Raw genomic sequence first — 23,821 nt, forward strand, 5'->3', positions numbered from 1 at the left:
GAACAGTTTATTTTTTATGTATGTGATATTGTGTTATTTATTCTCTCTCCAACAATTCTGGATTGATTCAGAGAATTTCAGAATCGAATCTGAGCTTAGTTTTTAAACATTTTTAAAGCGCGTGCTTTAGAAACAACCGTATTCTGCTTGCTTTTCTAATTTCTCTCACTCTCTCGCTCTATCTCTCTCTCTCACACACACGCACGACACCGCTCGAACCTTCCGAAAAATAAGCTTTCATAAAGTTCGGGGTTTAAGCGAATTACAAGGACAGTCGCGGGCTTCATTGCACAGGTTTTGCCGCTTTGATGTTACTCTTGCAGTGCGCGGTCTTGGCCGCCGGAATTTTCCTTAAAAATGCTCCACAAACGCATTATGTCTTTTGGAATGCAGTTGGCTTATATATTAAAATTATGAAAATCACTGAGAAAGCTGCTTTCATTTTAAAATACTTACGCGCGCTTTGTGAAGAGTGCTCGTGCATGCGGCTGTGAGCGACTCATTGGGTAAATGTACTTGCATCTCAAAATGCTTTTGACGCGAAATTAATGTAAACACGGTCAGTTATATCTTAAACCAACAGGACAAACCACATTTACAATTTCAAAAGAGATATGTGCATTAGTGTGAATGCAATTTATCGTATAAGGGGAAAATCACTCCAGCTCTTGAATGGAAAACGTTCAGACAGCCTACTTTTAAATACTGAAAGCACTCTTTGTTTATTGCTTATGTAACGAGAATTTAACCCGTCTTGTAGGGGAAAATATATTAGTGCTGCCACGGAAGACTGAATAACGAAAAGATCTTAGTCCCCGCTTTCAGTGCTTTTAATCTCACTACACACTAAATGGGTGTATGTTATGTTCTACTTTATTGGGTACAGACCGACGAGAGTAGGCTTCAGCCTAAGTAATGTCACTGAAGTAAAAGTAAAATGGGTTAGACAGTCTAATATACCCCTCCCTCCTCTGGTCTAATAAAGCAGCTGAGATGCCCCTACTCCTTGACAGCTCTAAAACAAAACAAAAATACAAAGAAGTAAATATGAAATCAAACAGTATTTATTCTTTGTCTCTTTTCTTCTTTCTTGTAATCAAATGTTCAATTCAGGGTTAATGACCACAAAATAAAAAAAATAAAAAAAATATTAAATGTATGGTCTTTGTGTTTTCTTTTAAACTCACTCTCAATCATTTTAAATGTAAAAGCTCTAATCTCTTTCACTTGTACCAAGATAAACCTCACTCAAAAATAAAATACAAAACAAAAACCTTATATAAACACCACTTAGGATGAGTTCTCCGTTTCAAACGGACAGATTCAAATGATCAATAAATCACATTGAAAAAAACAATAATATACACAATGCAATCTCACATATGGAAGAGCACTTACGTGAAATGTCCCTGAACTGTGCTCACTCAGTTCACCTTAGTTCACCTGTGATTCAACAGAATTCTCACAGTTCCTTGGATCAAAAATATATACAAAAAAAAAAATAATAGATAGAAAAATTGAGGGGAGTTGTCTCGACGTAGTGTGCGTTGAAATTCTCTTGAGGTTTCGTAGCAATATCACTCAAGCTCAATGAAATGTCCCACGAAAAAAAATGAATGAATCAAAAATAAGTCAGAGATTAAATGTATCACAGGAGGGTAACAAAACTGAGATATCTCACAGGGATGTATCCATCTAAGATGTCGTTGGATGGCAGGGTAACACCAAGTGTTTTAGACTCAAATCTCCTCCGGAAACAACTATGTTCAGCACCAGCTGCGAACCGCAATTCCCATCTCACGTGCGACAACACGTGCAGAACACTTATGTATGTGCGCGTGACCAATACGGTTGAAACGTCCGTTTCAAGAGTGCTTCTCAATCAAAATGAAAGTCCAAAACTTAACAAAAATGTGAAAAATCTCTTAAATCGTCGTCAATCAAGCTAAACTTGTACTTTTAATGCACTCACAGTTCTCGTAGCCTTCACGGAACATTACTGCGTCACTCCAACAGTCCAATGCGATGCGGTTCACGGATCAAAATTTCCAAAAACTACGAAACAAGTGATACGGTTCACAAAAATCACATGATGTCGTCCTTTATCCGACCAAAGCCCAATCAACTTCTGTTTAAGTCCCTTTTTCGAACGAGCTTCTCGAACACGACACAACACTCACTTTTGTCTCATCCCCCCTCTCATACTCCGCGCTCTTCTCTTCACCAGCACACACTGAACTCCGAAAACCTGTCCACCCGCCAAAATAAAAGTCCGCCAAAAATAATTATTATTTCTAGATAATATATACCCGTTACATTCCCCCCTGCTAAACCCTGCCACTCCATCGACATCTCCAGCAGACTCATCTCTGAAACACAAAAAAACATATTAGGAATACATCACATGTACACGTATAACTCTTTCTCCTAAGACCTTAAAAGTTACAAAACTTTCTGGAACCTTATTTTAGAATGTAATCATTCCTGTATTTCACAGGCATTCTACCCAGGGTTTCCCTCTTCGAACGTCTAAGATTAGGTACCCCCCTAGTGTCAGCCTCCAAACTGTCAGAGCCTTCAGATTCCCCATCTTGACCTGTGTCTCCTCTCTCACTCCCAGCTACATTACCCTCCTCACATACCACTCCACCCTCGACTTCCCCAGGTAAGCACGTGTTCGGTAAGTGTGTAGTATATGGAATGTAGACAATGTCTTGCGAATCTGAGTCTGACAATTCTTTTTCTCTTCTTGCATGTGTAACCTGCTTTGTGGGTGAGGGGAAAGTACAGTGTCTCAATTGATCTCTGTGAACGACCTTTGTGGAACCTCCCTGCTCAGGACGTACAGTAAAGACTGGTAAACCTGCATGATTTTGCTGCACTACCAAATACGGTACAGACTCCCACTTATCTTGGATTTTGTTACGTCCTCTAAACTTGTGGTTACGCAACAATACTCTGTCACCAGGTCTAATGAGCGCTCCTGAAGCCTTGCGGTCATAGACCCTCTTCCTTCTCCTGGAAGCTTCTTGAGCAGTTACCCTCGCCGTCTCCACTGCAGTTCTCAGGCGTTCATGATGATTCTTTACCCACTCATCAAGATCATCCGCCTCATCATCAGATAGGTCTTTTCCTCCTAGGACATCCATGGGCAGTCTTGCGTCCCGTCCAAACATTAAATAAAATGGGGAGTAACCGGTCGATGAATGAACGTGGCTATTGTAGGCCATCACAAGTTCAGGCAGGTGTGTTTTCCAATCCTTCTTCTTTTCCGCAGGTAACGTTCGCAGCATATCGTGCATCGTGCGATTGAACCTTTCGCACTGCGCATTCCCTTGCGGATGATAAGGACTGGTACGACTCTTGCTGATTCCATACAATTTACAAAGCTCCTTGATTACGTTTGCCTCGAAACATCTGCCTTGATCCGAGTGCAATCGGGCGGGACACCCATAGCAGACAAACCAGTGTCGTACGAGGGCTTTGGCGGTGGTAAGTGCTGTTTGATTTTTCGTTGGAACCCCCACAGTGAACCTTGTAAACATGTCTGTCAGCACTAGAACATTTTCATAACCCCCTGCTGATCTCTCAAGAATGGTGTAGTCCATGGCAAGAACTTCTAGAGGTGCAGTTACGTTGGTGCAAGTCATAGGAGCACGAATCTTAGGGAATACATCCTTAGCTAGGGTACATCTTCGACACTGGGTTACCCATGTTTGTACATCATTGGCCATTGTGGGCCAATAGTAACTCTGTCGCATCTGCTCTAATGTACTCCTGCTACCAAAATGTCCTCCATGTTCATGAACTCCCCCATACACTTTCTCTCGTAAAGACTCAGGCACTACCAACTGCCATATCTCCTCTCCGTCTCTTGGGTCCGTAATCACTCGGAACAGCACTTCATGTCTTAATTTCAAACGCTCCAACTGTCTAGCTAGCGTCTTTTGCTGGGTTTCCATATCCCGGAAACTACGTGTCATTATCCTCCTATTCTCGAATACAGCGTTGTACACAGGCGCTATACAAGGATCCTTCCTCTGTTGCTCTTTGATGGATGGCCAGCTATAACCATCAACACCCTTCCTTATGGCTGCTTGCCTGGCAACTCTGACAACAGACTTGTCAACCGCTTCCTCTCTACCTGGCCACAGGCATGCCCGTACCTCGTCTGATGTCAACCGAATGAAGTCTTTTCCATCGTCCTCCTCCTCAGGTTCCATTCCCCAGGGAATCCTAGAAAGAACGTCAGCATTGATGTTCTGTCTGCCGGGCTTGTAACACACCTCAAAGTTGAACTCCGCTAACTGTGCAGACCAACGCTGTTCCACTGCTCCGAGGTTGGCTGTCTCCAGGTAGCGAAGAGGGTTGTGGTCAGTAATAACCTGGAACTTTGCAAATATCAGGTATTCCTTAAATTTCTCAGTTACTGCCCACTTAAGGGCAAGTAACTCCAACTTGAAGGCACTGTAATACTTGTCATTTCTTTCAGATCCCTTTAGACCTCTGCTCGCGTAAGCAATAACACGTTCAACGCCCCCCTGCTTTTGACTGAGAATTGCTCCAAGTCCATTGAGGCTCCCATCCGTCGTGAGTATGAACGGACACTGGAAATCGGGGTAAGCCAGAATCGGAGGTGACATGAGACAACTCTTTAACTTGCTGAATGCGGATTGACACTCATCACTCCAGACAAACGCTTCTGCGGACTTGCCTTTGTTACCTTTTCCCACCAGGGCATGTAGAGGCTTTGCCAGCTGTGCGAATCTTGGAACAAATCGACGATAGTAACTCATAAATCCCAGCAGCTGTCTAACCTCCTTAACGTTCGTCGGTGAAGGCCACGCGTCCAAGCACTGAACCTTGTCCATGTCTACCTGAACTCCCTTTGACGAAATGATGTGTCCCAAGAACCGGACCTCTGGTCTCAGGAGGAAACATTTACTCGGTTTCAGCTTCAGTCCGTGCTGACGCAACCTTGAGAGCACAAGCTCTAACTTCTCACAATGGCTCTTGAAATCCACAGAGAACACAATAATATCGTCAAGATAGATCAAAAGAATATCAAAGGCCAGATCACCTAATGCTGCACTCATCAATCGCTGAAAGGTGGCCGGAGCGTTGCATAAACCAAACGGCATCCGTGTCCACTCAAACAGCCCGAACGGTGTTGTGACAGCAGTCTTCTCTCGATCTGATTCCTTTACTGCCACTTGAAAATAACCTGCCGTGAGATCTAGAGTTGAGAACAACTGTGCATTCCCCAAGGCATCCAAGGATTCCTCCACACGCGGAAGGGGGTAGGCATCCTTGAATGTGACTAGGTTGAGTCTCCTGTAGTCACAGCAGAAACGAACACCTCCGTCTTTTTTTATCACAATGACTGCAGGCGAGGCCCATGGACTGCGACTCTCGTTCAGTACCCCTTGACTGACAAGATCTTGCACATGTCTCTTAAACTCTTGAAAGACGTGAGGGGGAACTCGTCGATGGCGTTGTTTTATTGGCTGAGCATCTCCAGTAGGTATGCTATGCGTCACTGTTTTTGTGTATCCATAATCTGTGTCACTCTTGGAGAAAACATCACTGTAACGTGTCAGCAGAGCATTTAGCTCCTCCCGTTGCATCTCAGACAGTCCATCCTGATTCATCTGAACTTGAATTGACTGTTGTTCGGGCTGGATCTCACTCTTAATGCTGCACTGTACATGTCGTTTAACCCGCAACTCATCATCATCCTCTTCGAATTCCACCATTTGCTTTGGGACTACTTTTTGAGGCTTGGACACAACTGCAATCCTGGATCTCGGCATCAACCTGATGGTTTCTTGACAGAGATTTAACACTCGCACCGGAACTTTCCCTTTTTCTGGGCTTGCAAGCACATTGGCTACTAACAATCCTTTTGGAAGGGTAACAGAACCTGTGCACTCCACCAACACTTGATGCTTCACTTGATGAGGTATACTGCAGTGTCCTTCCACAATCTTCTCACTTAAGGGTGGGATTATCACAACTTGCTTCCCAGACACTTTAACAAATCCTATCCTGCCCTCTGAGCCCAAGAGTCTTTCATCTTTTTTCACCTTTGCTATCACTCTTCTGACATTAGCATCTGCACGTTGGCTCACTTTGCTTTCCTTATCCAAATCCTTTCCAGACAGCACAAGGTTTTTCAATTCACTAAGCACATTCATCCCCACAATTCCAGCCAATCCCTTCATCTCCTTCACATCGGGGTTCGAGTCTGTTAGCACGAAAACACACTTCCCTGGAAGCAGCTTTCCCATGCACTCTATGTCTGCCTGTAGACATCCAAGGACAGGAATGTCTAGTCCGTTTGCAGCAGTGAGGCGCACCCAGTTAGCAGAAGACAGATGTATTTCTTGTCCTCCGAAATGATGTTTAAAGTGAGACTCTGAGATGGTGGTAACCTCTGAACCTGTGTCCAACAAGCATTTGGTGGGCACCCCTGCTATTTTCACATCCACTGTTAAACAGTCTCCAAAAGCACTATCCCTTAGTGTTTCTGGTGCTATATCTGCATTCCAATCAGCTGTATGGCTCCGGATTACGGAAAGCCCACTGGTGCTTGCATTGTCACCCGACGAAGCCCCTCTTAACACCTCAGATACTTCGGCCATTGGTGATGACGCCGTGCCCCGGTTACCCAACTCCTTAAACTGTCTACAACGTCTACTGGTGTGACCTGGTTGACCACATGTGTAACAGATATATTGCCCTTCACTGTTTCTCAGAGGTTGTCTTCTCATAACATCAGGCTGTGGATCAACTCTCCCTTGACTATGGACAATTCTGTACAATTCTTCCTGGCGTGCAGCTATCTTCTCTATTGCCTCGTGCAACTTTTCTAATGTCAGTGAGGATGGATTGTCACCAGTCGCAACTGTAGTGTGAACTGCTACTCTCGCACGCACAGGGGTCTTCAGGTTACCTTCAGCTTGTGCTTCCTCTTCCTCAGACCATGTGATGGCGTCCTGCATCAACTGTGCAAAAGTCAAGCGTTGCTCTTCCTTGACCCTCCGTTTCATCTCTCTTCTTAGGAAATCATCCCTCAGTCCAAGGACTAACTGCTCTTTCAACACACTCTCTTCATCTGGAACTCGCCTAGGCTCTCTGCGTTTCACCTTGTGGAGCTTTTCTCGTAAATCGTAAGCATAGGCGCGTATGGTCTCACCAGGTGCTTGTCTTCGATCATAAAAGTCTTTCAACCTTGTGCCAATAGGTACCTTGTCTCCATAGGTTTCCTGGAGCAGCTGAAAGATGGACTCCACGCTGTTATCCACTTCTTCCATCATGAACTTCACAGTATCTTTAGCTTCCCCCTTTAAGTGCTGCTTTATCAGCTCCACCTGATCTTCTTCTGGCACCTTCATAACTCGAAAGGCTGATTTCATGGAGACAATCCACTCCTCCACACTTCCTTCTCCAGGTTTTGTGGTGCCAGTGAAATCAGTAAGTTTATGATCTCTTGGGATATAGATCGTTGCTGGGGGTGCACGAGTGGATGCTTGCTGCTCCATTACTGCTCTGGCCAGTGCCAGGGCTTCTCGCTGTTCTGTTCTGGCATGATCCAATGCCCCAGCTTGCTCCGTTAACCTCTTCTGCATTTCCGCGAACTCCTTCTTCAGTTCTTCCAGTTCCGCCATTTTTCTTCTTGCTCACAGACCTGGGACAGAATACTACAACAACAAAAATTAGGCTAAGTATGATCCTGTTCGTGACGCCACTTATGTAACGAGAATTTAACCCGTCTTGTAGGGGAAAATATATTAGTGCTGCCACGGAAGACTGAATAACGAAAAGATCTTAGTCCCCGCTTTCAGTGCTTTTAATCTCACTACACACTAAATGGGTGTATGTTATGTTCTACTTTATTGGGTACAGACCGACGAGAGTAGGCTTCAGCCTAAGTAATGTCACTGAAGTAAAAGTAAAATGGGTTAGACAGTCTAATATACCCCTCCCTCCTCTGGTCTAATAAAGCAGCTGAGATGCCCCTACTCCTTGACAGCTCTAAAACAAAACAAAAATACAAAGAAGTAAATATGAAATCAAACAGTATTTATTCTTTGTCTCTTTTCTTCTTTCTTGTAATCAAATGTTCAATTCAGGGTTAATGACCACAAAATAAAAAAAATAAAAAAAATATTAAATGTATGGTCTTTGTGTTTTCTTTTAAACTCACTCTCAATCATTTTAAATGTAAAAGCTCTAATCTCTTTCACTTGTACCAAGATAAACCTCACTCAAAAATAAAATACAAAACAAAAACCTTATATAAACACCACTTAGGATGAGTTCTCCGTTTCAAACGGACAGATTCAAATGATCAATAAATCACATTGAAAAAAACAATAATATACACAATGCAATCTCACATATGGAAGAGCACTTACGTGAAATGTCCCTGAACTGTGCTCACTCAGTTCACCTTAGTTCACCTGTGATTCAACAGAATTCTCACAGTTCCTTGGATCAAAAATATATACAAAAAAAAAAATAATAGATAGAAAAATTGAGGGGAGTTGTCTCGACGTAGTGTGCGTTGAAATTCTCTTGAGGTTTCGTAGCAATATCACTCAAGCTCAATGAAATGTCCCACGAAAAAAAATGAATGAATCAAAAATAAGTCAGAGATTAAATGTATCACAGGAGGGTAACAAAACTGAGATATCTCACAGGGATGTATCCATCTAAGATGTCGTTGGATGGCAGGGTAACACCAAGTGTTTTAGACTCAAATCTCCTCCGGAAACAACTATGTTCAGCACCAGCTGCGAACCGCAATTCCCATCTCACGTGCGACAACACGTGCAGAACACTTATGTATGTGCGCGTGACCAATACGGTTGAAACGTCCGTTTCAAGAGTGCTTCTCAATCTAAATGAAAGTCCAAAACTTAACAAAAATGTGAAAAATCTCTTAAATCGTCGTCAATCAAGCTAAACTTGTACTTTTAATGCACTCACAGTTCTCGTAGCCTTCACGGAACATTACTGCGTCACTCCAACAGTCCAATGCGATGCGGTTCACGGATCAAAATTTCCAAAAACTACGAAACAAGTGATACGGTTCACAAAAATCACATGATGTCGTCCTTTATCCGACCAAAGCCCAATCAACTTCTGTTTAAGTCCCTTTTTCGAACGAGCTTCTCGAACACGACACAACACTCACTTTTGTCTCATCCCCCCTCTCATACTCCGCGCTCTTCTCTTCACCAGCACACACTGAACTCCGAAAACCTGTCCACCCGCCAAAATAAAAGTCCGCCAAAAATAATTATTATTTCTAGATAATATATACCCGTTACACTTATAATGTTTTTTTTTGTTCCTCTTTATTTACTAGCTTTTATATGTTGAAGCTATATTAGTTTATAGTCCATTTAAAATTCTTAACATGTAATTGGTTTAATTAAAATATATATATATATTTAATGTATGTATATTTAATGTATGTAATTAAATACATATTTTAAGTATTATTAAGATTAATTAATAAGAAAAAAATTAGATCGGATCATGAGCTGCCTAAAGATTCCCATCCCTACTGTACAATGATTTATTGCTTGTCTTTGTCGACTAATACAGAAGGTAAAGAACTTAAAGTAATCGCAATCGCAATATTGGTTAAAAAAAATCGCAATTAGATTATTTTCCATAATTGTTCAGCCCTAACAATTTATTTAAAACTAAAATATACTTAGTACAAAATTAGTTGTTTCAAAATAGCACACTTCAGGTTAACTAATCATTAGCACACTTGAAGTATACTGATAATTAGTCTGGCTGCAAGAATACTTAGCATTTTTTTTTTCACCAGGGTTGTTTCTGAATATAAAAATGTCGACACAATGTAACGTACTTGCTTTGGCAATAGTTTTGGATGAAGAGATGTGCTTGTTGTTGTCGTTTATTATCGTTGTACAAGCAGAATGTGGTGGTTGGGCGTGTGGTATTTGTCCCGCCCCTCCTTCACTATGATTGGACGGATGGGTAAAAAGTGACAGTGATTTGCGCTGCGTTTTAATAATGCTTTGCTGGACACAAGGCCTAAGAATCATGACTTGATTTTTAGGTTACACTTTATTTTGATGGTCCACTTTAGACATTCTACTCGAAAAGTAACTTTTCAACGACATGTCAACTAACTCTCATTAGATGATTACTAGACTGTTAGATAAGGGTTCGGGTAAGTAGAATAAGTTGACATGTAGTTGTAAAGTTACTTGTAGTCAGTAGAATGTCTAAAGTGGACCATCAAACATCTTTATTGCCAAATGTGTCTTCTGTTTCTTTGTTTAATGCCAGGTTCAGACTAAACAACAATGGGCGTTGGGACACAATAAATCGTTATGTGGTGCATGTGGTGCGTTCAAGTCATGAAAGAAAAAAAAACATATATACAAGACAAACGCTCATGAACGCCCCCACCAAAGTCGTAAATAACCCCATCTTGACGTGTTGGGTGTGTGTCAGTAAGAAAAGTTGGCAGAATACCACAATATTTATAGGTATGTAGCAGTGACACTGTCAGGCTTATTTATTTATATCAAAATAAGCCAATTCCCTGCACAAAATATAATAGCATTGTAATATATAAAAACATAATAATGGTAAAGTTTACAGTGGCTTCAAAAATACACCTAATGTAAATTTTTTTGTTCTTCATTATCTAGAAGTAAATTTAAAAACCTTGCTGTATTTTAATTAAGAGAAGGTACACCGCCATCTTGCTCCAACTCCGCACACGACTTCTCAACTCGTAAATACGAACTTCCCAGGAGGACTTAAATGCACCAATAATGGACGACAACTGACGCGGCATCTGCAACGCTTCACGATGTCACGTCAGAAAGACTAGCATGTTTAATTTTTTATCGGTCTTTCACGACGGATTCCGTCACATCTGTGAAGTTGACCCAGAAAAGGTCAATGCTGGCGAACAACAGCCTCGCCTCAGAAACCCGGTGAGTACTGGAATTAACATTAAGCTAACACACCGCTTTGGTAGTTTGTTTACGCTCTTGTTTCCGGAAGTCCGCCGCTAGTTACGCCTTCTCTATGACATCACGCACATCGTTAAAGACGGCAAGCGATGATTCGGTAGGGAAGCAACATGTAGCCGGACATGTTTCTTGTCCACGAAACGACAAAATTTTTGGAGTCAAAATCGCATATTCTGACACCGATAAAAATATTGTGTAGTCTGAACCCGGCATAACTGAAAAAATATATTACAGTATATTCAACTATTAATTTTCGTAAATGCACTGGCAAAGGAAGTGTGTAGGTATCATCTGCATATCTAATGTTTGGTGCTTACTTTTTCCCTCGATTTTTTCTGCTTCAGACTGTCATGCCATTATTGGAATTTGTTTTTCTATTCCAGTCTATTATGTAAGAGATACTGTACATTCAGCCGGTTGTTATCGCAGAATAAACCCCAACAGGGTGGCGGAGGGGTCGTTCATCCGCCTGAAGCGATTTATTCTGCGATCACAACTGGCTGGATGCACATTATCCCGGTTATTACACGACTACTTGCCACATAAGTAAATAATTTGACATGAAATATTGATCCGAGTCGAAATATTTTATTAGCTCTTTAAACGCAAAGCTTCCGCGGAGAGACCAGTTGCTAGCGCGGCAACTTCAAACTAGACGGACATTTAAGGGATACGGTATACAGTCGTACTACTTATCACACAGCATTTCACCACATAAATAATTATGGGGATAAGAGATAGACCTATTGCTTTGAGATTAAACTGTTTTAAAATACCTGTTTATTATCTTATAATCAATTACAGTGTACAAATATTGACTAATCAGAATCAATTATTCCAAGGAGCCATGTAATAATATGGTATAAACTGTTTAAAATTACTCCGCCACTGTTTCTTCTCATGTTTTACAGTCAGTTGTATCAAGAACAGTCAAGAGTGTTGTAGATGATGCTGTTACTGTAATAATGTTTGAGAATAAAACACCACTAAAAACGGCCATGTGACAAAACATCCGGGCAAATCTACCTTAGCTTTTCGCTCTCCGTAATAGTTTTAGTCTTCCTTTCTGGAAAGTCCAGACGGGCCACCTGGTGTGACAGTGGCAGCTTGCGATGTTAAAAAGTGAGCCCTGTCCTGTCTCACCTTGCCCAGACAGAACTTACACAGAAGCCTGTTGAGATGAGAAGAACGTGTCCTGCCAAATCATGACCTTTCTCCTACTTCATTTTGCGCATAGACTTTGCCCTATGCCAGCCAATTCAGTTTACACTCTACAGTCACTCAGCTATATAGTAAGTCTATTTTAACGTTTTTTAAAGCATAAAAAATAAACTATTAGTTACTTATCAATACATTGTTGTAGCAATGACAATACAGAGAATGATAGATAGATAGATAGATAGATAGATAGATAGATAGATAGATAGATAGATAGATAGATAGATAGATAGATAGATAGATAGATAGATAGATAGATAGACTTCTATAGAGATCACCACTCTGAACAGACATCTAAACAAAATAACATGTAATTTACTAGAGGTTCTGACAAAATGTTAATTGCTGCAGTCTATTTAACAATGTTTAATTAATCTGAATGAATTACATTTTAAAAATCGGTTTGAGTGAATGATTCAATGACTCACTCATAAAGACTTCACTTGTTTTAGCACTGGATGATTCAGCATTTTCAAACCAATCTCTTGAGTGAATGATTCAATGACAAATACATTTTTTAACAGTCACTTGTCGCCACCTACTGGCGTAATGATGTCATTGATACAATCTATTGTGAGATAGAAATAATGATACTGTGTGGTTGAAAATGTTTGTGAAGCTGTTGCATACCAATAGGTTACATGACAACTGCTCTTTTTGGGTCCGAATTCAGATCTGAATGTTCGCTGTGAACGTACTTGTCAAAGGTTTAATACTCACATGAGAATTGTTGTCATGTAGGAATGAGATCGTGTGGGTGTTTGAATTGAGATCACGATAGATAGATAGATAGATAGATAGATAGATAGATAGATAGATAGATAGATAGATAGATAGATAGATAGATAGATAGATAGATAGATAGGAACCCATAACTTTCCCATTATTTGGCACTAAAATGATTGACATCATTTCCCCACTCTTTGTATTTCCATGCTCATCACTTCTCATTCTAGAGCTCAACATCATCCATCTAATGAAATAACAGGGCTAACACATTCCTCTACATTTTTCCTTTTTTAATTTGGATCTGCAACCACATGAGGGTGCGTAAATGATGACAAAATCTGGGTGAGCGACTCCTTTAATGAGCTTTTTACGTGTGATCAATTTTGCAGCAGAGGACGTGAGAAAGACTGATCATGCGTCTAAAGTGTGCGTGTGTGGTGTTTGAATATGGAGGATGCACCTCTGCAGTGGATGTGTGTGCTGAAGGTTGATGTATGCGTGTAGGAGACTCACTGAGAAGAATGAGATGAGAACTGAGGGAAATAAATGAAAAAGAGATGGGCAGTTTGATGAGTGGGAATGCTAGCTCATCATTATAAGTACATCTTTACAGAGAACTGCCAACAAAATGAAGCTATGTGTGTTAGCATGTGTTTGTCAGGTAACCATGTGAATGAATACTTTATGCATTGAGGACAGCACATCTGCCTTATGCATTACTGCCCAATGCATGTATGAATGTATGAATTTGTTCACACAACATATATTTGTGCAAGTACAGGTCACTGGATGTGACCCATAGTTTAGCTTAGCATATCTAAGCTTTTATTTGAACATATTAATGAGCACACATGAACGGCACCACAGTGTTTTAATTACCGGTGGGAAACTGAGGATTTTCTTTTAAGCCCTCACTTCCCGAGCTGGGAGCATGTGCATTAATAAAATCATGACGGGAGCTAATTGGTATCAATCATAATTAAGTCATAATTGTGAGTATTTTACTTTGTACACATCTTGTGCACTTCTGTGGAAGAACAGAGCTACAGCTTGCAAGAAAATATCACTTATATAGCAAGTGACATTTCTGCAAAATGATATTACATTGCATTGCATTGCATGTTTCGCAATACTATAAAAAATAAAATATCCAGTGAGTAACAGATGAACGTCATCTGGCAGCGTTATACTGCATTGTTTTGTGTATGTATCGCAGTAGTTTGGAAATGAAATGTCCAGTAGCGTGTAGTGTTGTAACGGTATACCGGTATGGCGGTTTATCACGATATTGACATGTATGATTATCATATCGTGAACATTTGCTTATCCAAGGTTTTGGAAAAAAATTAAACCTGCGCATATGCAACTTCTTTCCACTTGAGCTTAGACTCCACCCATACATGTACAGCAGAGAAAATGTCTGAGACTGAGGTTGCGATTTCTAATCTCTTTCCCCCGCAGAAAAAAGTTGAAATCTGCAGTGTGGGAATACTATGGGTATCCGAAAAACGAACGCCGGGTTTTCAATTGAAGGTGGATATCCAGTTGTGTCCAGAAATGTGGACGAAGAGTGGCTGCAAAAGGAGTATATACGTCGAACATGTTCTCCATATTCGCGAACACCATCCCTCCCTGCAGATAAAGTTTCGTTTATAACTCAAGGCCGTATTATTTCCATTTTGTCGCAGATGTCACGAAAAATGCGCGATTTGATAGATGGATGAATAAATCAAAAATATAGCTGTGCAATAAATCAAATCGATATATGAGTGTGTGTCAAAAAACTGCTATACTGTAAATCTATATTCTGTAGTATGTGTGACGCTCATGGTGTTTAAAGCGTCTGCCGTCTCACTCACTATATGAGGACGTGAACACATCAACATATCCAGAGCTGCTCTGAGAGAAATAAATGAGCATTTCATAATTTTATTTAAAACAAGCATCGTCAAATACACTCTTGACTGAAACTCATAGGAGTTTAGTACAACCTGTCAAAATAAAAGTTCATAGACTCATTAAAAAATTTCATTAAAAAAAGTTTGTTTTAATAAACCATGTTCAACCAAAAAACCCTATCTGTTTTCATTCATTTTAGGGTCATTGTAGTTGATGATTATAATAATAATGATTCTTTAATACCGTATACCGTGAAACCATGATATTTTCTGAGACGATTATCATACCGTGAAAATCTCATACTGTTACAACCCTAGTAGCGTGCTTATACAAGTGGAGCAAGTGCAATGCTGTACCAGGTGAGCTTTCGAACAAGTTTACAGTCTGAAAAGCCGCACATATGGATCTGGTTATGCAATGTTATGAACACCAAAATGTATTCGTTTACAAAATATGCATTATGGTAAAAGCATTTTGAGGTCATAACATCATATTGTGCAAAGGAACTGCACAAAAATATTTTTTTTTAATTATCTAATTTATTATTCAATAAAATGCCCCTGTAATCATAATTGTTGAACTGGAACAAAAGTTGTTGGTGATTTACTGCCGCTAGTGTTAAATTCAGCTGAAAACTGCAGTGAATTGTATAGATACGTTTTTAAAGTTAAGCAAAAATGTAGGTAGGGGCAATGAGCCCATAATGGCTGGATTATAAGATTCCACAACAAAATTACATTTCCCATTGGTCTCTGTGTGGCAGCACAACAATGGAAGCTATGATAAAACAGACCAACATAAAAGAGCGGATTGAATGCACAGCTCTTCACTTTGTTCCTGTTTTTGCAAGCTAGCTAGTATGTGGAAAAGAGGAAAAGAGATGTATCCAATGTTTTCAGATCAAAATCACTTGAGCTCACATCGACTATAAAGCTTTCCAGAATACTCTACTCTTTAGCCAGTTTACCTCCTGTCATTCTCTGGAGCAGCATGATAATGATAAAAAAATATATATATAAGCACATCCTTTACTCTTCATCTGCCTGTGGAGTCCATTTTCCCCAATCCAAATAACTTATATAATACTGTAATTACTAATTCCAAACATGAAAGAACTTCCCAGGAAACTTGAAGGCAGCATTGCTTTCTGAGCCATTCCTTTCAGAGTTGGTAGTGTGTCACTCCACTGAAAACATCAGTTTAGACAGTTTAGCATGAATGTAGCAGCTGAATTATGGATTCACCAGCAAAACTTGGTAAAGATGAATGTTGGATGCACTGTTAGAGTAATTTTGATGAAGAATAGTAATAATGTTTGCTAATATACAGTACTACTAATTTACAATTACTATTACTAGTAGTATTATTACTACTATTAAATAATTGTCTGGTAAAACTACATTTCCCATCGTTCTCTGGGGTAGATAAAGCAATAGTTACACATCTATCGTGCACCCTTTGCTTCATTTATTTGCAGCGCTAAAATGAGCTTGTTTGCCAGTAAGTTAAATGAAAGAAATATGAAATTGCAGACCAAGTCCGCTATTTCTGATCAAAATCAATTGAACTCACATCCTGGTGTAATTACAACTTCCAAACTTGTAAGTAAAAACGTCCCAGGAGATTTTGAGTGCAGAATTAGAGCTTTGAACACAGCAATGATACTCTTGTGGTATATATTCAAAGTGTGTGGGTGCAAAATTATTAATTTCTTTTTCTTTTTTCAAAAATGTAAAAAATGCCTATAGTTTTTTGTGAGTGTTATGGGGTGAGATTAGGGGATAGAAAATAGCTCAGTGTAAAACATTAAACCTTTATGGAGTGTGTGTGTGTGTGTGTGTGTGTGTGTGTGTGTGTGTGTGTGTGTGTGTGTGTGTGTGTGTGTGTGTGTGTGTGTGTGTGTGTGTGTGTGTGTGTGTGTGTGTGTGTGTGTGTGTGGCCTACCTACTTAACTATATTTTGGAGAAAAATTTGTACCCGGAAGTGACCAAAACCTGACAAAATCTCTAAAATCCTCCCTTTAGGGACGTCCTCATTTGTAAATCTGGTATAAAAATAAAGTAATTAAAGGTTTTTTTAAAATGTAAAAATGCATGATGAGCTCATGATGAGCTCATGATGAGTTAGTGGAAGGGACAGAGTGTGTGTGTGTGTGTGTGTGTGTGTGTGTGTGTGTGTGTGTGTGTGTGTGTGTGTGTGTGTGTGTGTGTGTGTGTGTGTGTGTGTGTGTGTGTGTGTGTGGACATCAATTGATAAAAAATACATTTGTGGGAGATTAGGGATGGCTCAACCTGGACACACACAGGGCCACAACTGGCAGCATAAATCTCTGATTTTGCCAGATAGAGTTAGAGAGAAGACGAGAGAGAGACCAGTGTCCTTGAGAGGAGATCAAATATGACCTCTCTACTTTATCTGCTGACATCAGAGACATTATAAGAGTGTTGCATTCACACACATACACACACACCAAACACATGCACAACATGCTAACAGCCTGTTTCTCACATCTGAAAACATCTTGCACAAAAGAAAGCTTTACCATCACACATGCAAACTAACACTCACACACAATATGACTCACAACCATATCAAGTGCCCCGAAACATGAGCTAATATTCGATTCTTTTACAAATACACTCACTCAAATGCAGCGCGAGCCCATTGTGAATCAACACGCTGCTGCCTACAGACTTGGCCATGTTGCGTAAAATATACGCGCTCACACACACACACACGCCAACACACGTTCCCCCACACGCTATCCTACTTAAACAAGTCTTGACACATACACACATGTGGAAAAAAAAGCTCTGACACACTATTTCATGACACACTTGTCATCTTAAACTGAGCTGAGAGCTGTGAAGGCATGGATGAATAATTAACCCAGTCAATTCGATCTTGTGCGATGGTGTGTGTGTGTTGTGTTTGATGAAAAGGCTAAGATTTGCAGCAGTTCCTAAGTGACTTTAGCCGTTAGATGTCACGGCCCAGTACCCATTCTGGCTTTGTTTGGAATAGCATAAACATACTACTCTGTTTCTTTGGCAAGTATGTACTGTGCACAGCATGCAGAATATCCAGACAAGCCACTACATTTGCCAAAATGTGCAATATACAACATTATCCCATAATGCAATGCGCTCGACATGACTTTCCATTTCAAGTGTGATAAATGAACCACAAACACTTACAGCCACAATTTTACAGTAATAGCTTATTTTAGCTCATTATTTCATTGGACTACAAAACATTTTTATGCAGACATGTTTAAGCAAATTTGAATTCAAAATAGAAAATGACTGTACTTGTTCAAAATAAAAATGGAAAAAAAAATCCCAAACCCACAAGCAGTGACAGAAATTAACTTTTCAATTAAGGAGCTTTCATTGATTACATTGATTTCCACGGGCATTTATTTTTCTAGAATATGATTTATTTAATATTTAAAAGCATTTACACTGCAGCTACAATTGCATAAATAATGTTAAGAGATTAATATTTTTAATATAAAATATCCTGCCTATAAAAATATTAAAATGTTGGAAAAAATTTAATTAGACTTTAAAATATGAAGCTAAAACTGCCAGTAGGTGGTGGCAATTCAGTGTCTTAATGAGTGAGTCTTGAATCATTCATTCAACTGATTCATTCAAAATGACTGATTCATTCAGGAATGAAGCAAGTGACTGGCTCCTTCCAAAACCGCATACTTCCTTACTATATAGTATACTAGGGATGTCAAGATTGGACCAAAATTTCTGTTGTCAGTACCAATACTATACCTGTCAACACTCCAGTTTTTCCCGGGAGTCTCCCGTATTTCACACCCATCTCCCACCCACAGTCACATGCAACACAGTTGTCATCGTTTCCAAACAACGGCTCAAAATTGTTCACACTTATTAGCAAAACATCAGCCAGTTCAGAGTGCAGAAGTGGCACAGGTGTACTGAATGTTGATACCAACAATGGATGGAAACAATCTGAGCGGGAGACGAGGCGGAAGAGGATGAGGATGTAAGACTGTAAAAACTGGAAGAGAGGACAACTCTCTGAGAAAACAAAGGAAATTAGGGGTGAAGAAATGCAATTAAAGAAATGCAACAAGAGGCTCAGGGCGATTTGTAATGAGATCGACCCATTATGCATCATGTATTTCTTGAGTCAGGTACATCTTTTACTCTTTATCTCTGAGCATTTGATGTTATTGTATTGATTATCTTTAAACTGATTATGAAACTGGCACGATGCATTTACCTGACATAATAAATTGTTACATTTTATTTATGCTGAATTACTTACTGTATATTTTTACTTATTACTAATAATTTTTTAGTAATTAAATGTAGTGAAAAAAAGTAGATTAAGTGAAGTCTTATGTTTCCGCAAATCTGCGTCCAGGGTTAAGTACATGCTAGATCCCAGTTTAGATGGAGCGTGAGGCACATCTGGTGGGTTTTTATGCAGTCGCAAATAGGGGGCTAGATAAATATACTATTAAGGTAACAGCCAGCGTTAAAGAAGCATTATCTTAATGTACTAGTCATAACCTCTGGTTATTGTTTGGGCTTTAACTAAGTTGTTATATGGACGACTGTAGGGGGCTACATAGGTACTTTTTAACAATAGAAAGCGTGTATGCGGCATTGTCATTTCGCCATAACCCTTATCTATCAGACTGGAGAGTTTGTGATCGTGAGATCCGTGTAAACGGCCAGCGTAACACTCTCTGAGCGACATAGCTTCCTAATGAACGGGAAAAATATAAAGTAAAGAGTTAAATAGAACAATCAAACGTTTTGCTAAAATATTATATAATTGACCAATAACCAATTGGCAATCTAAACTAAATTTGAGGTCTTTATAAAATGGAGTCAGATAAAAGCTTAAATGGAATTAAATTACTTTGCCAGGCGGAAAGACAGTAACGAGCAGAGACCTTCACCCGCTCTATCGAAAACCGACATTGGGCCGATTTAGACGGGCTTACAAGGATGATGAAGACCCTGGACCCAACATGAGGACATGATGCAGAGGCAGAATCAATCTCTCACCGACCTTGATTTTGCAGTTGTACAACTTTTATGAGTGTTCTGTAACATGCTTTTCATTTAGAAGTTTTTTTCTTTCTTTTTTTTTGACCTTTTAGGCTTTTGCAGTTTGGCTACTGCATTTTTACAGTACGCAAGTGCTGAATTTACAGAAATTCCATACTATACAATATTCAGTACAATACTGTCACGTTGTCATGTGTTTGTGTTTCTGGTCTGTTGTGAGCACATGACTGTCTTGTTATTTCTTGTGCCATGTGCGCTCCTGTCTATTGTCTAACCCCGCCCATCTTGTTATCAGATTATTAGTTAATTTGTCCTACCTGTCCTGCTCGTTACCCTCCTTTGTTTGTTCCCCTATTTAGCCTCCCTGTGTTTGTAGTCCTGTGCTGGTTCGTTGTCAATGTTTCCTGTTTCCTTGTGTTACCTGTTTTTGCCTGAAATCTCTCTTGTTTTCCCCCTCGGGGTTGTTTTGTTTATAACTTGTTTTATTTTGTATTATTTAATAAACCTCATCTCATCCTGCTCTTGTATCCTCGTCCCCATTCAACCATTCTGTGACAGAACGAACCAGCCAAGTATGTGGATACAGCGGGATGAGATTTTTCCTGCGGGAGAGAAGGGAGCTGCTATCTCCTTATTGGACTATTTCGCTATGTGCGCACATAGGACTGAGGAGACCATGGGAGCCGGTGGTTGGGTAGGAGGAGGTAATCCCAGGACTGCGACTGGCAGCTCGTCTGGGACTCCTGCTCGGTCGCAATCTTTTGGGGGAACCCGTTTTGCCAGATTCTCTGGGACTCGTGGAGGCCATGGAGGGGGACATGGTCGTCGTGGGGACCAACATCGGTCCGCAGTCCAGTCACCCTTCAGCCAGGTTCCTGTCCACGTGGTTCCGCCCAGCACTGAGCCTTCACCGCTGGTTCCGTCCAGCACGGTGCCTTCACTGCTGGTTTCGTCCAGCACGGTGCCTTCACTGCTGGTTTCGTCCAGGATGAAGCCTTCGCCAATGGTTCCGTCCAGCGTAGGGCCTTCATCGATGGTTCATCGACTCACAAATACATTTTCACCCTTACATTTCTGTTTATTTTTATATATAGGCCTATACTGAATATGCAAGTCAAATCAAGTCACCTCTATTCTTCTACACCTCTAACCTTCAAAACTATTTTAACTCTTCCAAAAATTGTGTCTTTGCGTAGTAACTCTACACACAAACCTAAAATGATTAGCCACATGCACGCCAAAACTCCACACGGATGTGAAGTATGTAAAACACTACTCTCTTGTGTCTTTTGCTTGTTCAGTGTGCAGTGGAGTGTACAGGAGTTTGTCACACGTACATGTATGTGCACAAATACACTGTAAATACAGTATGTATGCACAATTGATGAATGTTTCACTTATTGAACTTAACCGGATCAACACTGAAGTGACTTGAGCTGAATATTGACACTACTGGCTTGTTGACCATGCTGCTTGATGCTTCTCAGGCGATTTTGAATTTGTTAGTATTGTGAAGCACTGCTGTGAAACAATCTACATTGTAGCTTATACAGTATACACACACATAAGTGTTTTCACACATGATCGTTGGGTGTAGGTCATCGGTAAATGAGTGTGGCATGTAGAGAACTGTGTTTAAGGTTTTGCTAAATGTTTGTTTTTCAATTTCAACTGAGTGTAAAGCGTTTAATGTGCTTGGAGTTTTGCAGACTTGGTCTGAAGATTACGTACATGAGTGAATGGTTTCACTGAGTGAGCCTCAAGTTCCACTTTTAGTGTGTTAGCAATTTGAAAAAACTGTAATAGTTTGTGTGTAGAGTTTTTAGAGGAGGTCAAATAGTTTTGAATGAAGTGTTTGCAGGGCTCTCAAGTTTTATCAAAAGTATAGAGTGAGATTTAGGGGAGGAGCCACCCAAATATTTGCAGCAGCGGTCCCTCGACCCAACCAAATTCGCTTCAATTTTTGCTAGCAGTTCAATTTTGCCTATTGTTCATAATTGACCCGCACAAATGGAAATTATAACAATTGTTAAATCTGATAAAAAGACAAATTCATCCAAATAAAATAAATAGTTATATTTAAAAAATACAAATTTATTGAAAAATAAAAATTAATTTGACCCCAAACAAGCCAATTGAACATCAGTGCTCAATGTACATAACATTGTGTCATAACAACTTGCCCTGAGCATGTATGTCAAGACCCTGTCACCTTTACAGGGGTCATCGGATGCCCATTTTCCACAAGTTGGTATGATTCTTTTGGGTCTTCATGTAAAGTTTGTAACATACTTTGGTTAAAATTTCTCAATGGTTGTGTAAAACAACACCCTTTTTACCTCTTCAAAAACAGCTCGGTTCACAGTGACCCTTTCGGTGCATGTCTCTTTAAATGATAATGAGCAATAACTTTTTGGCTTTTTGAGGATTAAAAAAAAGTGAATGGATTTTTTTCGTTGCATGGTGATTGTGTCCACACACTGCAAAGACACATTTATTTGTAAATACCATATAAAAGTGTATTTTGCATCCTATGACCCCTTTAAAAGCAGTTGGAGAGTTTTTGAATGCATCAAAAATAATTTAACACGAATTTGGCTATACTCCTCAACATCAGCTCTCACTGTCTTTGATCACAGGCAAGAGATATCGTCCAGGAATCGTAAAATCAAAACGCTAAAAAAATAAATAAAAATAAATGAAGATGTCCGCAAACCGCATTCATCAGATCGTGCTCTTTCAACTTCCACTCCGTGTGTGCGCGTGTTGTCTAGTAACGAACGATGCAGCGGGAACACATAATTTACCCGGAAACAACTCATTCTAATTTCTGATTGGCTGGTAGCTAGCATTTAACTCTGTATAACTCGAGACAGATGCTATGAACTCGGCATAGAACTTCCCTCCGTTTGCCTGCGCCTCGTCCATTAATTGTAAAGCGGGACAAGTTCCCTTACTCCTCAGCGTGAGAAATACAAGGTGTGGCGTGTGAGCGTGTGAACGGGTTGAAATGCGTGTGTACTTGAGAGCCCTGCGTTTGCTTTTGCAAAGAGATGTGTGACGTTTTGCATGGTGTGTGTATGTTTTGTGGTTTTGTATGCAGTTTGGTGACATAGTTTCAGAAATTGTGTATAAGCAAGTTTCAGAAATTGTGTACAAGCAATTTTTAAAAACTGTAATTTAATCTTTGATCTAAAAAGGAGGTCAAATGAGCATCTAGCTCAAGGCTGTGCGAGTATTTCAAAACCAGACTGTCCGACCTAAAACCAGACAGAGCCACTCGATGATAGATGCACAGTTCTGGATAAAGTGAGAATCATGATCTTGATTATCCCACGATTCTGAATAGACTACTAAACAAAATAACATGTAATTTACTAGAGGTTCAGACAAAATGTTAATTGCTAAAAATATTTAGTTAATTTTAATTCAGGGTTTTTTTTCTATTGGTTTGAATTAATAATTCAATCTCATAAAAACTTCACTTGCTTCATTATGAATCAATGTTTTTCAGTAAAACTCTTGAATGAATGATTGAATTACAAATATATTTTTTAACAGTCACTTGTCGCCACCTACTGGCATAATGATTTAATCAATACAATCTTTATTTGAAGTGTCAGGTTACTTTCAAAAGGTGACACCAGTTTTTATATCCGAACTATAAACTTTTATCCCAGTACTTCTGTGATCATTTAATTATTGTAACACAGAAATAAATACTTTGTGGTTGAAAAGCGGTTTCATACCTAAACATAACACCAACTGCTCTCTCTGGATCAGCTGCAGCGTAAACACAGATTTGAATGTTCGCTATGATTATACTTGTTAAAAGTTTAATAGAATTGTTGTCATTCAGGGATAAAATCGCATACA

The 23,821-nt window shown here is 39.8% G+C and overlaps 2 protein-coding genes across 3 annotated transcripts in view; both read right to left on the bottom strand.

Annotated features, from left to right (window-relative positions):
* The window catches only part of dlg4a (discs, large homolog 4a (Drosophila)), a 205,046-nt gene that overhangs the window by 156,555 nt on the left and 24,670 nt on the right, over window positions 1-23,821 (bottom strand). The window lies entirely within an intron of this gene.
* LOC143714866 (uncharacterized) lies at window positions 1,043-9,299 on the bottom strand. Its single transcript, XM_077206282.1, has 3 exons — window positions 8,421-9,299; window positions 6,899-7,703; window positions 1,043-2,970 (listed from the first exon to the last, which is right to left on the bottom strand). The coding sequence occupies exons 2-3, from the start codon at window positions 7,668-7,670 to the stop codon at window positions 2,882-2,884; spliced, it is 861 nt and encodes a 286-aa protein (XP_077062397.1). The 5' UTR covers window positions 7,671-7,703; window positions 8,421-9,299; the 3' UTR covers window positions 1,043-2,881.

The sequence above is a fragment of the Siphateles boraxobius genome, unplaced genomic scaffold (assembly GCF_051911475.1).
Source record: "Siphateles boraxobius isolate OS27281-9 unplaced genomic scaffold, OSU_SipBor_1 56, whole genome shotgun sequence".
NCBI lineage: Eukaryota > Metazoa > Chordata > Actinopteri > Cypriniformes > Leuciscidae > Siphateles > Siphateles boraxobius.

Coding starts and splice junctions, on each gene's coding strand:
- LOC143714866 (XM_077206282.1), bottom strand. CDS start 7,670: ATGGCGGAACTGGAAGAACTGAAGAAGGAGTTCGCGGAAATGCAGAAG. Junction 2,971..6,898: donor TCACACTACAGTTGCGACTG/GTGACAATCCAT, acceptor AGCGCTCATTAG/ACCTGGTGACAGAGTATTGT.